The following is a 13,679-nucleotide window of genomic DNA, read 5'->3' on the forward strand; positions in this document are numbered from 1 at the left end:
TTTCCCACATCTGGCTTTCTAAAGTTCCTTTCCATAAGGTGACATTTGGGCAACTCCCAGCTTAGGTTGAGGAGAGTTTTAAGGCCGTTGGTGACCTGTCCTGACCCTCAGCAGCAACGTTGTTCATCAGGGCACGTGGTTGTGATTAACATTTCCCTGCATTTATATAATTTAGTGATTTACTTTAAAATACAAAGCAGTGACTTTCAAAATCTGGCTTTTAAATGCAAGGTGACTATTAAGACTTTCTGCTGTGATTTATCAGCAGGGTAATCTCTTTAATAGGAAACTCTCAGTCATCTATTCAGTAATACTGAGTAATCTATTTAATAATAAACCCCATTGTGCCTCATTTCTAAAGCCTGTTCTTTTTCTATCAATGGGAGCCTAAGATGGAGTTAACTCTTGCACCATCTTGCTGGAGCCATGGAGAAGCTCTTTGTTAGAGCTGAGTGTTCCTCCTCCTGTCAAGGCTGAATTGAATTATGAGTGCACAGGGCAAAGTTGTTTCTGACATGATAAAAATGACACGTAACAGAGCATCTAAATAATCACTGTCAGAGGAAACAAAGGAAATATTAACCCCATTTTATGCTCCAGGAAACTGAGTCTCATGGTGTGATTCTTATGGTAGCAAGAAGAGCTTGAATCAGTTCAGTCCCAGTTGATGTATCCTGGTCCCTAGCTGATGAGCAAAACTTCCTGAAGGAGATGCTCTTTTTGGTCCATCCCTGCTACAGTGGCATTGCAGAGGAGGTGTGAGTTTTGTTACAAAAGACTGAAAGGTTTGTAGTGTTGTTTGGACTGTTTACCTGAAATTCCATCCCCTTGGCTGAGAGCACAGCCAAGGTTTCTAACAAGAGGAAATCTTTACATGTAGGCAGCTTCAAAAATAAGCATACAAGGGAAGTGGTTGAAACTGGGAAAGGAGAAAAAGCAACAATGCAATATTTGTAATAGTTCTGAGACTGTTGGGAAGAGTGTGTGAGTGCAGGGCACATTCCTTAGTGTACTTTCTCATCTTGTCCATTTATAAGCAATTATCCTTTAAGACAGCCATGTCATAATGATTTCTGAAACATCTTGAATTGTCCCCGAGTTCTCTAATACTTACTTTGACCAATGGTGTCACACCATCATTAGTGCAGTTTAGTTTCCACCAAAGAATCACAAAGTTTTAAGTAAAAAACCATTTCTGGCATTGTGCAGAGTAAGCAACTTCGGGTAGAATTTTTTCATGTAGAACTTTGTGGTCAGTAAATTTGCTTACTGTACAGTCAATAAATCAACATTAGTCAAGGCAGAAAGAGTCAGGGGTTAGAGCTGGATCATTGCAGGTACCCACATCGTGTATTCCCACTCAGGGATTTATTGAACTACATCCTTACACTAATTACTGCTCTCTTCACGCCTGTGAGGGTTGGGAACCTTTTCATTTCCAGCCTAAATATATTCAGCATCATCTTAAACCTGTTTATCTTTGTGCCAACTTAGTTCTTTCTTTAATAGCTCTTCTCTTTCTGCTTCTTCACCTACCTCCATGTATTTATATTACTTTATTGCAGCCTTCATCCTTCTAGATTCAATAATTTCAGTCCATTCCAATGCCATTCTCCATTTGTTGACCATTTTAAGAGCCTTTCTTTCCTTGTACTTTGCTCATGTTTAAGTGCCTGTATCTTGCATATGGGTGGCCAGACCTGGAGGAGTAATTCCAGTTCTGTGTACTGCCAGTGCCTCGTATCATGCTTTTGATACTTCACTATTTGTGTTAGAAATTTCTCATTTATTTCATTTTAGGATTACTGTTGCTTTTCTTGGGACTCCTGTCACAGAGACAGCTCTGTACACAGGGTGTCTTTTTCTCTGCTGTTTTTTTTTTATAACTGGTGACTCTCAGATTAGAGCAGAAATCCTTTTTATTACCCAAAGTCTTTCATGCTGTTCAATGTCATACTGTTCTGATCTCACTGACTTTGCAAGTCCTTCCTTTATCACACTCTGATCTTCCCTTAGGATTCCATCAGCAGTGCCATCAGCTTTGGGCTCCAGCAGATTTTCTGGAGGTGCTCCTAGGCTGTGTGGCAACATGTTTGATGAAAATCCAGAGTCCAAGAGTGACTTCTGAGGAATTTCAGTAGTACTCCTCTTAGCCCTTTCCTTTTTATCATTTCCAGACGTGGCCAGCATCTCACTCACCTCACCACTTCTTGTATCAAATCCCATTTTCTCCAGATGAATTACTGATTTTCTGGCTGGCACACAGTATTATATCAAAATATTTTTCTCCAGACAGATGTAGGAAAGCTAATCTGTCTGCTCTGCAGATAAAGTCCACCACATTTCACCCATGAGAAACAATGGTTATTTTGTCAGGGACGATTAGATGAATCAGACTTGATCTCTTCTTGATAAGCCTGTGCAGTATTTATTCCAATCTCTAGTCACCTCAATATGTTTTCACTTTTCTTTCCAAATTTGTTCTGTAGCTTTGCCTGCTACTGAGAACAGCCCTGACAATTCCACCTTTGCATCCCTTTTTTAAGTGTAAAGGCTTTTGTTATTCTCCTCATATTACAAATTTATTGCAAACCTGCCTTACTTGCAAGGTCACGTGTAGGACAGAGGAGAAGGACTTGTTGAGGTGGAGAGGGAAGCCACCTTCATGATGAAGGATGGGGCACGAATTCCAAAAGGGGATGGTTAATATAAAGTGGATTTTCTTGCAGATTGGGTAGAAATAAGTTTGGCAGCTAGCTGAAGTCCCTTTGTGTGGGTAGCTGTGAAAACCTGAGCTGCTTTAAGACTTAAAGCCATGATGAAAGCACGAAGGAACTGAGGCTCTCCACACGTTTAAACAGCAAAAGCATTGACTGGGGGAACCACTGTTGGTGTGACAGGATCTGTTGCTGCTGGGTGCCATGGCAGGGGCACAGTGCAAGCACCCACTGGCACCCAGGTAGCTTGGTGTCCCAAACCGGGTGCCTGCACTGCTCCTTCGTGGAGCACATCCCCAAAACCCCCCCTCTGCTCAGGCAGTGGAGCACTAAAAGGCTCCAATAAGGTTTCCATGGAGCCTTCTCCTCTTCAGGCTGAACAAGCCCAGCTCTCTCCTGATGGCCCTCCCAGTGTGGAGGAACTGGTCCCAGTCTGAGCTCATCTGCTGCCTGAGGTCATTCTGGCTCACTATTAGCACAGGCTGTTGTGAGCACCAGTATTTGCACTGGTCAGGTTTTAGTTCCTCATGCTCAACAAGTCCCAAGTGGGGACAGGAGAGTTTCCATCTTGAGGTGAGACATTTCTCTGAGCTGCCAAGAGCAGTGTTCTTCCTCAGCTCGTGCCACTTCAGGCTCAACAGAAATTTCTGAATAATGAACCAGGTTGGGAGCCAGATTTAAAAAAAAAAAACAGTCAAACAACCCAAAAACACCCAAACCCACAAAGGTTTACAATGGCTTCAATTCAGACTCCTAATTCCTTGCTAGGAAAAATTTCTTGTTGCTGAATTTTAGGCTACCATAAGAAAACTTTCTACTACTTTCCTCAAGTTTAAATGGGAATGAGCTGATGTTTGTATTTCTCCTAAAGCCAGTCTGGTTCTTCTTTTGCCTTAGTGATTTTGCAACCAGCATTTCCAATTTGTCCTATTGGTGTTGGGGAAATTCAGCTATTTCTCAAAAAAAACCCCAAACATTTGAAATCTCAATTGTTTTGTGTTGTTTTCTTTGGAAAAGTTATTTCCATAACTTGCAGTAGTAGATGGGGAAACACTTTTCTTTTCCAGGTGTATTTCTTCACAGATTTGAACTAAGTGCTGATGACCTGTACACACAGAGTCACTCAAGAGAATTGCAGAATGTTTTCTGAGGGCAAGATGCCTTTTTTTTCTCCAGATGAATTTATATTGTTTAGCTTGTGTTCTGAACCTGTTTATTTCACCAAAAACAAGGCTGGTACATTTGCTTCACCTACAGTGTCTCTTGAGACATGACTGGGATAATGCTTGGGGAAAAAAAACCAGCCAAGCAATAATCCTAAATTTTGAGAACTAATTTTAAACTGAAATGCAGAAGCAAATCTTTTTTTTTCCTGTCTGAACTTTCTAAGTGTCTGCAATGGGAGTAATGGGAGAGAATTTCTAAGCAGGTTAGCTTAGCTTCTTTTTCAGAGAAATTTTAGCTAATGTTTTTGCCTGCCTTTTTTTTTTTTAATTCTAAGAAATCATTTTCATTTTATATGGATTTTCTCTTTTATTCAGCAATCCTCATGCACACAGACCCATTTCTGGAGTGGGAAAATTTGACCCTCATGTTAAAATTAAGACAATTACTCATGGTCAGGGTGGAATAAAAGGATAGAAAAGATATAACTCTGGAGGAACCTCCAGGCATGTTGTGAAAATTACTTTATTCAATTCTCATAGTCAACAAGGACAAAACAAACAATGGATTTACAATACAAAAGAGAAAATCCATATCAAGTAACAATGACAACAACAAAGCTAGAGACCAGATAAGTAATGGAACAAGCTGCAAGGGAATACTCTGCAGTTATTAACACCAGAGATATTATAGTTTAGACCAAATTTCCTCCTTATTGTCCTGATCCTGCTGCTTTACAAAGATAGGACCTCAGCAAATGTTAATGTGTTTTCTGGGCCTCTTTTGTCTCCCTCATGCTTATTCATACTCAAGGAATTTTTACACTGAGCATTGTGAGGAAAGGACCTGTACTACTCCACTTACCTCTTAGCTAGGTGATTTCTTTTAATGAACTAAAAAATTTGGGGTTATAATGAATCATTTCTGTTAATATACAATGCGAATGCCATAGGATATAGAGTAGGAATTAATTTTAAAACGTTTCCACTCTCTAAAATACTTCTGTTTCCTAGACTAAAATACCATATTTAAACTTCTTTTTTTATACACTGGTGTGACTGAAATGCTGCTTTAATGTTTCAGCCTCTGAAGAGCAGCACTAAACACGAAGCAGGGAAATACTGCAGCTGAATGAAACCTTTCTACAAAGTAACTTCTGATGACAGCAATTTCACCTCTCCAAAACTCTGCTCTGGCAGCCCTAGTATCCATCAGCTCCGTTCATATTGGTGTCTGAAATGAAAACTCCACGAGCTGAGCTGAGGAGCTGAACATGCCACTGGGAAACGTGTCGTTTAAACAGCTTCTCTTGTTAAGCCTCTGCTCCAATTAACTTGATTTTCCGCTTGCCTTTCAAGAGGTTCAGTTTGACAGCTGAAGAGCTGATGTTAACAAACGTCCTTCTAGAGGCTGATTAATGCTCACAGAGCCACTGGAAGGTGCTTGGCACCCACACCATGTCTTCTGGTGACAATCTCAGATAAATACACTAACAAGTGCTGAGGTTCAGTGGTTCCTGGGCAGCTTGCACCCCACCACAGGTTTCCTTCTTTGTGAGTAGCAATTATTCAGTTGGGTCTATGTTCAAAGAGTCTTCTCAGCAGGGTTGGTTTTGTTCTGCCAGTCTGATTTTGGGATTCCAGCCCAGATAGTTAAAAAAACGTTGTTTACAGATTAAGACAATTTGTAGGGGGAGAAAACAATTTAGGAGGTTGTGGTTAGGTGACTAAGAGGCAGTTTTCACAGTGAGTCAATGACCTTCCCCTCAGCAAGTCCAACTGGGTGCCAAGAACAATGGATTTCACAAGGAGATGGAAGATTTACATTTCCTCACAGATCTCTAGGTCCTTGCTGCCTCTCTTTAGCACTCCAGGTTGCTCCTGAAGACCAAGAACAGAGCAGCAGGTGCTGTGGACAAGCCAAGGTGTTGCCAGCCTGGGCTGTACCGTACAGGATTCTGCCTGTGCTGTGCAGATCTTTGCCTCAGTTGGTATGTACAGAGGGTTTGTGGCTGGTCTGTGCCACCTCTGCATGGCTCATTCAGTTGTAACCCTCTTTTTGAAGAGAGGAGTAAAAAAAAAGATTCTTTTCCTCCCTGGCTTGTCTGCTGGTTTGGTGGCTTCTCCTTGTGTTCATGTGTTTTCCTTCCTTGCAGTTCTTTTGCTGTTGCTCACTTGTAAGACCAAATACCAAAAAAAAAGACCTTTTTTTTTTCCCCCACTAATTCTCTTTCCCAATGACCACATGATTTCATTGCATTATGATCTGAAACATTTGATTTTAATGAGGAGGCCCATGTGAAGGAAGGGAGCAAGCAGGGACCTAAAGAATCTGTTAGCTTCCCAGGCTACTGTTTGCATTTCTTTCCCTGCAGGTTTTCACAGGCTCCTTTAAGTTTTGCTTACAGATGGAGCCCTAGCCAGCCTATTTAAAGCAGAATTAATTTTCAGTGACAGCTACTCTCTTGTGAATCCAAACAGCATTGTCTGTATTTCAGATGGTAACCAGCATATATTCTTGATGAAGTATCTCACAGAAGGTCTTAGGAGAGGCAGAAGCTATAACCTGTAATGCAGTCTGTGTAACTTCCTAATGAATAACACGGGTAATTAGAGGTAAGAGTGTGCTTTTTAGCAAGAATCCCTTCAGGAGGAGAAGCAATAAGCTTCTGCTCTTTAGAACAGAGTAAGGAGTGAGAAGTCAGCAACCCTGACACAAAAGGCAGCTTCTTGGTGTACTCCTTGTGGGAGGGGACATCCAGGAGATGTGCCAGGAAAAGCAGAGCAAGTGCCCACTTCTTCTGCACCCAGGAGCTTCTCACTCCAGCTCTGGGAGTCCTGACTCTGCAGTGCTGCAGCAGTTAATGGAAACTGTGCCCAGAGTGTGGCATTTAGCAATGAACTTCACCAACGGGGGTTGTAGGGCTAAAAAGAGTGGTTCTGCAGTCTAAGTCACTGGTGGTGTGCTGCTGAGAATATCTACCTCCCCCATGGCTACTGTCACTCTCCCTGCTGTGTCTGGAGATGTGCTTAAGGCTGGTTTCTCTGGGGGCTTTGGAGAGGAAGGATTCCATGGGAAGGGACACGGGTATCAACGTGTAACAGATGTGATAAGATCTGAGCTTAGTGCTCTCAGTGCCACTGTCTGTGTCAGTCGGGCTTCAAGCAGACAGTCTGTGGGCTTAGAAGCTGTCAGAAATCTCTAAGTGGTCTGTTTTGGGTAGGGTTTTTTTAAGCTTTCATGTAGCCATCATTGCCTCGTGTGCTTTGCAAGGTGTCAGGAACCTGGCAGAGCAGCAGAGCTGTCTTCTGTAAGAAGGTTTTGCACAACATTCTTACTCATTCAACAAGCTGCTGCTTTGTGTCCAGTTCCTTCTTGCTCTGTATGTTTACCAGAAGTGACCATAAAAGCTTCACAGTCCCTAAGCAAGTTTATCACATTAATCAATTAACATTCTGGTGACCTTAAAGGTCTTTTCCAACCTAATGTTTCCATGATTCTATATTATTATTATTATTCAGGGATAGTGCAGATATCTATTTCAGGTCATGCTTGAAGCTCTGTCTTTCTTTCACAAAACACATTCCTTTTGGATATGGCAAATACAAACCCTCTTTTTAATACTATTTCCACTCTCAAGGAGTTTTCTCCTAAAAGCACATGACTAATTCAAGTGAAGTGCTCCCTCACCTCTGGAAACGAGACTCCAATTTATCCATCAGGGAAGTCTCAGTGTTTACTGAGAGTTCCAGAAGTTATCTTCACCAAAGCCACCACCTTGTGTGGACTCAACTGGCTTCTCTGGTGGCTTTCAGTCCACCACCAGCTCTGGATGTGGCAGGGTGAGTCTGCCCAGGTGCTGTTCCTCAGCCACCTCCTTATGGACGTTGCTCAGATGCCACCTCCCAGCTGCTGGATCTGTTGGTAGCGAGGAGTGCTGGGTTTATTTTCTTGTGCTGCAGTCGTCAGGGTTCTTCTTCCACCACTTTTATTTGGGACAGTGAGAGAGGCAAATATTTGTAAGTAGTGGCTCCTTGATTTGAAGGCATCCTGGGGAGGGGAGGTGTGTTTCTGCCACAGCAGCAGTCACCTTCAAAGCACATCTGAAGAGCTTGGGGCTGCGTGTGCCATAAACATCCTAGTCCTGCTTGTCTCCTCAGGCTTGAGGCTTCAGGGAATGGCTGTTTTTCATTGCAGAGTGAAATTTATTCTCAGCCTTGAAAAGGGAAAGCCTACAGACTGTAGGAAGCCTTTTATGTGTGCTTTTCTTCCAGTTTCCCTCTATAGCTCCCCTAATGAGAAGTCTCATCAGTTCAGAGAGCTGCTGTTGCCTCGTGTCTTTATGAGGAGTCTGAGTTGGTAGTTTTACTGCACGTTTAGCAATCTGGTGTTGTTCCTGTTCCAGCTAAAGACATGATCAGGTAAGGGAAGCAGCTGAAAGTCTCTTGTAGCCATGTATTGCTGATTAATTTTGGTGCTCCATGTTCAAGAGGGGCTGGTTTTGCCCTGCTGGTTGCTTTCCCAAATAAGTGTGTGTACTGAAATTCTGGATTCGGATTCCCTCCTGATCTCCTTGTCTGGAATGCCATCTTGTGAGACACAAACACACCCACACCCATGGGGAGACCAGGGGCACATCTTGCACAGTGGCTGACATATCCCCTGCTCGTTTCCCAGCAGGCAACAAAACAAACCCCTCACATCATTCACCTAGATTTGGGATTTGACAAGTGCTGCTTAGCTCCTCGCATTATTTTGCTGTGTCTAGAAGCTTAGTTGCTTGTATCTCCCTCTCTCAATCAAAGTAAAAAGGATGAGTGGCTTTTGTTTTAATACCAGTTGAGCCTCCTAAACAGCACCATTCCCTAGGAAAGGAAATTAAAACATTGGCAGCAATATTACTACTTCATTACTGCACTGCCATTGCTAGTGACCTGCCTTGCTTTAAATGACAGTTTCCCTCTCCTGTGCCAGGTAGCCAAAGGTTTTCTCTCAGATTATTGCCAGCAGACTACCAGGGATCAGTGGTGTAGGTGACTTGGCAGTCGCTGTTTCTGCAGTATTAGGTGAGCTCTTCCTTATGCTCTCTGTGGGAGAGAATTTTTTGATTGCATGTATAAAAATGGTCATGGCAGGAGTTGTTCCCGTGTCACATCTTCAGGGAGAAGCAGAAATTAGGGTGCTGCCTCCCCTGAGAGCCCACTGGAGTTGCTTGTTCTTTAGTTCTCTTCTGTTAGTGGCAAATCACAGTCCCAGAATTATGACTCACCCAGAATTAAGCAGCAGCTCAGTCACAGAAAACAGAAATCTCTCTGAAGATTGGGTCACGTGGATCCCAGGTACCCCTGGAGATGGTGTTGAACCACCTTCTCCCTGGGACTCAGGGCTGCATCACTGCTTCCCTCACCTCCAAATTGTGCTGCTGCAATTACAGGATGCTTTTCTGGATGAGTTTCAGGGTGCCCAGGATCTGTTCATACCACCCCAGCTTACTCCTCACCACAGGTGTCCCTTTATACGTGGCAGCACCAGTGCCAGATGACCATGGTTATATGGCTGACTGAACAATTTGGGTTAAGCTGTCTGCCTGCTTCTGAAATATTTGAGACTACACAGCAGTGTTACCACTTTTATTATCTACTTAAGTCTATTCTGTTATATTTTGTAGGCAATTGCACGTGGCTGACAACCACAAATGAGGAGGCTCCAGCAAGTTGTCTTTCCTAAGCAATCCCAGTGTGATGGGTCCAAACCTTAGATTTACAGAAAAAAAAAGTCACCTCAACTTACTCCCCATAGCATCACAAATGAATTTGGAAAACAATGGGTTGGCAAGTTCCCAATTTTGAGCATTCCTCTTCATGACAGATCAGCTAGCGATTATTTTGCTTTCACACCAGCACAAGGTTTTTCACTTCTTGGATTGAAGAACTTCACAAGAATGACCATCTGCCATTTGAAAGACATGGTGGGGCATGAGTATCTAGTCTCAACGTGGAAGTTTAGCAGGGTCAGGAAGAAAATACAATTTTCTTAAGATCAGGGGCAGCACTTTGCCTAGAGATGAGTATTTCTGTGTCTCTGCTGTTGGAGCTTTGAGGGGAGGGATTATCTCTGTGTTACCTCCAAGTATTGCACAAAATAAATGCTAAGATAAAAAAGTCCTATTCTTTTCTTTTTTCCCCCTTTCCAAGTGGAAACTAGTTACAGCCCCACAGCCTGCTTTTGAAGGTGAGGGGAAGATGTAGTCAGCACTTCCAGCTATCAACCAGCTTCTGTTGAACTGGTGGCCTTTGGTTCACCCCTTTTATGGACAGTTGAGGTGACACAGCAGCCTGATGCCTGGTCTGGTGCCCGTGTCCTGTCCTGGAGCCTGTCTTGCAGAAATACTTATTGTCTGCATTCAGTTCACCTGGAAATTCAAATCTCTGCTTGTACTTCAAGTCAAGCAGTTATTGAAACATCATCTTGTAATCTGTGTCTCCTCCAAGACAGGCTTATGCAAATACCAAACTCTTCTTGACACAGCTAAAAGGAATTCAGCCCTGATGATGTTGTTTCTGGAGTTAAAAAAATGAAAGTATAAGTCTCTTCTTCTTTCTCAATTTGTTTTTCCTCTTGTTTTCTACTAATCCACAGAGGAACAACGTAACATATCAACTCTGTTTACTGCTTGAATGGGCTGGGATGCTTGAATGTCCTTGTTGTAATTTAGGAAACGAGCTGACAGGCAAAATTGTGTTGGGTAGACACTAGGAATATGCACTGAAGGAACCACATGTAGAAATTAGCTCTTTTGGGTTTTTTTGCCAGCACAATTTATGATGAGGAATGAACTAAGGTTCTTCCTCAAAGTCACAGCTATAGATCAGCTAGAAGCTTGAAGGACTACGCAAATCCTGAGAGGAGGGGCATTGATCTACAGCTCCAAGCCTTATGCCAAGAAAGGAAAATCAACAAGATCTTCACCTGATTTATGTAGGCCAGACATCCGTGACTTGCCTTTGGAAGGTGATCTCACACAGGCGTAATTAAAACTTGATGGTGTTATTAAATAATCATGATGATTTGTGTCCCTCAGCCAGCTTGTGTGGTTCTGTGTGGCTGTATGTGCTGCTTATTTTGGATAGAATTTTCGAGGCATACAGGCAAAAAGCTCCCTTTGAAATCAAGTCTGGATTATTTCCCCCCTCCCCTCTACTCTCTGGATGCCGGTGGGAGTTTGGAGGGAGCTGTTTATCATTGGGGTTTGAATTTTTCTTAGGATCTGGTTTGTGCTTTAAGACATCAATCCTGCTTTCTACCAGGCCTAAATTTCTTCATTTGTATCAACAACAGTGATTTTTACTCTTTCATTTTCAGACTGAAAAGGCATAAAACATGTTGCCTACTTGTACAAAATGTGGCAAGGGGGAGAGATGACCCCTCTCGTTCTGCATCCACAACAGTCCATTTTGGGGGCTGATTATCCCCAGAAGCGTGAGTTAGAACCAATGATGAAGTTGCTGAGAATCTTTAGCCTTTCTATTACTTTTGATTTATTGATTTTCAGCAGCAGGAGCAGGGATGAGCTCAGGCCCTGAGGAGGATCAGAGAGGCCAGTGCCTGTCGAGGGTTATTGCCTTGTTTCACCCTGTGATTTACACGGCCAAGGTATCGGCCGCGTTCTTCTGCTTGGTGTTATTTTATTTCTTCTCATCATTGTAGTATTTCAGGACTTAAAGACGAGTGCCCTCTGAGAACCTGTTCTGCTGTGGCTCTGCCATGATTCCAGGCTGCAGGGCTGGCTGTTGGCAGAGCTGAACCCTTGCAGCTCCAGCGGAATAAATGGAAGCAGAAGGTGCTCTGAAAATCACGCCCGAGGCGTTTTATTCTTTGAAAGGGATTGAGTCGTGCCTCATAAATATAGGTCTCTGCTTGGACTAATTCCCCCTTGACTGCACATCCTTTGAAGTAAATGGAGTTTACTTGATTAGAATGAAACCTGTGCTCCAAAATTAACTCTCGTCCTTGCTATGGAGCTGAGTAATTGATGAGATCTTAGCGAATCTGGTGTTAAAATTGAGCTCCAGATTCACAGTTAAGCTTCAGAGCTTTGCTTTGTGGCTGGAATGTTGCATGTTGGGAAAGATCAGAAACCTTTTTTTGGGGGGGTTTGGGTGACTCTGAGCACAATTCATGTTCCTGTGGCAGAGCTATTGGTGTGGCAGAGGTGACTGGACAGAGTGAGAGGGTGGTTTGTGGCTAGAAGAGGTCTCAGGACCAAGTGTTTCCAGCTGATGCAGGGAGCCAGCCTACCTGAGCCACCAACATCCTCCTGCAGAGAGTCTTACCTCTAATTTCTCCAGTTCCACTGAGAGAAAGCAGATGTCAGAGAGTCATCCAGCCTCAGGAAAAGGGTGATTTATCCCAACGCTGGATAATTCTGCTGTTCTTTCAAAGCTGAGAGATTTGAAGACTGGGTATATGAAGAAGGGTTTAGTTAACTTGACTTTTCTTGGGTAGCTTTTAAACAATATAAATATGCAACCTACTGAGGTGGCCCTGCAAGTTATGGCAGGGGTCCTCTTCAGTCCTGGGCTAAAGCCCTTTGTGTTCCAACATTGCTCAGAGGTGACTGGAGGTACATTACTTTAGCCTTTATTTTTTTGAAAATCTATTCTTTGCTCAAGGAGATTCACAGCAGTCTTGCCAACCTTTATTTTTCTTTTTTGAGGAATCACTGTTAGAGTTTTCTTTTATTTTTTCCTTCCTTAAAGCCAGTATTTGATTAAAAAAAGGAAGTTTGGTTGATTTTTTTTTTTGTTGGTGTTTTTGTTTTATCTATTTCAGATAAGGGACAGATGACAGAAGAGCCATTTCTTTTGTTTCCAGTTATTTCCAAACAACAAATTTAATCATTCTCATCTATATGGCTGTCTAGATGGCTCTGGTTCCCTCTGTGGTGGATCATCTGCTGGGTCAGCAGAGCTTCACATTTCAATGTCTACATGGATCTAACACTATTTTGTCACTGCTGGGGCCTGGGGTTTGGTTCTCAGCAGGCAATGAGTGCTGTTAGCAGTGGGGTGGGCTGGTGTTTTGATGAGGAGACTTGTGCTTCAGCCCTGTCCTGAACAGCAAAATTTGGCACAAACAAAACACCCTTTGGGAGAATATTCAGGCAAACAGGTAGCTGCTTCCTCTTGTTCTCATTGCTGGTCTCCTGCAGACCAGCTCTATAGGGTTCTTCATTGCCTTCAAGACTGTCGACCAAGGCTGGATTTTTGGGATGATGTTTTGACACCCTGTTCTACTAGAACTGGGTTTCCTCTCAATTAGAAGGTTTTCTATGTTTTGCATCTGGTTGTGTTTTAGATTTGGTTTTGTTTTGTTTTGTTTTCAATCCTGTGCCTGTTTTATTCCACATTTTATTCTCCTTGTTCTTCTGTTTTTAGCCAGTGAGACCTGCAACGATTTCCACCCCATGTTCTTCACCCATGACAGATCCTTTGAGGAGTTCTTCTGCATCTGCATTCAGCTCTTGAACAAGACGTGGAAGGAAATGAGGGCAACTTCAGAGGACTTCAACAAGGCAAGAAAATGGGTGGGGTGGGAGTTATGAACTAGGCAGGCTGGTGTACTCTCCTCTGGAGGCACAGGGGTTTGCTGATCCCACTGGTGCTGAACGCTGCGGAGATTTCATCCGTGCAGATTCTTTGCACACCAGAGGGCCAGCCTTTAGAAAGCAGGGGCAGGGAGTGGGATGTGTGAGGGAGGTTCACAGACCTCTTTCCATCATGTTGCACTGCAGACTGT

The 13,679-nt window shown here is 43.1% G+C and overlaps 1 protein-coding gene across 1 annotated transcript in view; it reads left to right on the forward strand.

Annotated features, from left to right (window-relative positions):
• Positions 1-13,455, forward strand: part of LOC103768115 (engulfment and cell motility protein 1) — a gene marked incomplete at both ends in the record, with an annotated part of 78,400 nt that extends 64,945 nt beyond the window's left edge. Inside the window, one exon of the mRNA XM_008935247.1 lies at positions 13,319-13,455. Coding sequence (XP_008933495.1) covers positions 13,319-13,455 — 137 coding nt within the window. The remainder of the gene's footprint in view (positions 1-13,318) is intronic.
• Positions 13,456-13,679: the final 224 nt, after the last annotated feature.

This window comes from Merops nubicus, unplaced genomic scaffold, assembly GCF_000691845.1.
Source record: "Merops nubicus isolate BGI_N331 unplaced genomic scaffold, ASM69184v1 scaffold7032, whole genome shotgun sequence".
NCBI lineage: Eukaryota > Metazoa > Chordata > Aves > Coraciiformes > Meropidae > Merops > Merops nubicus.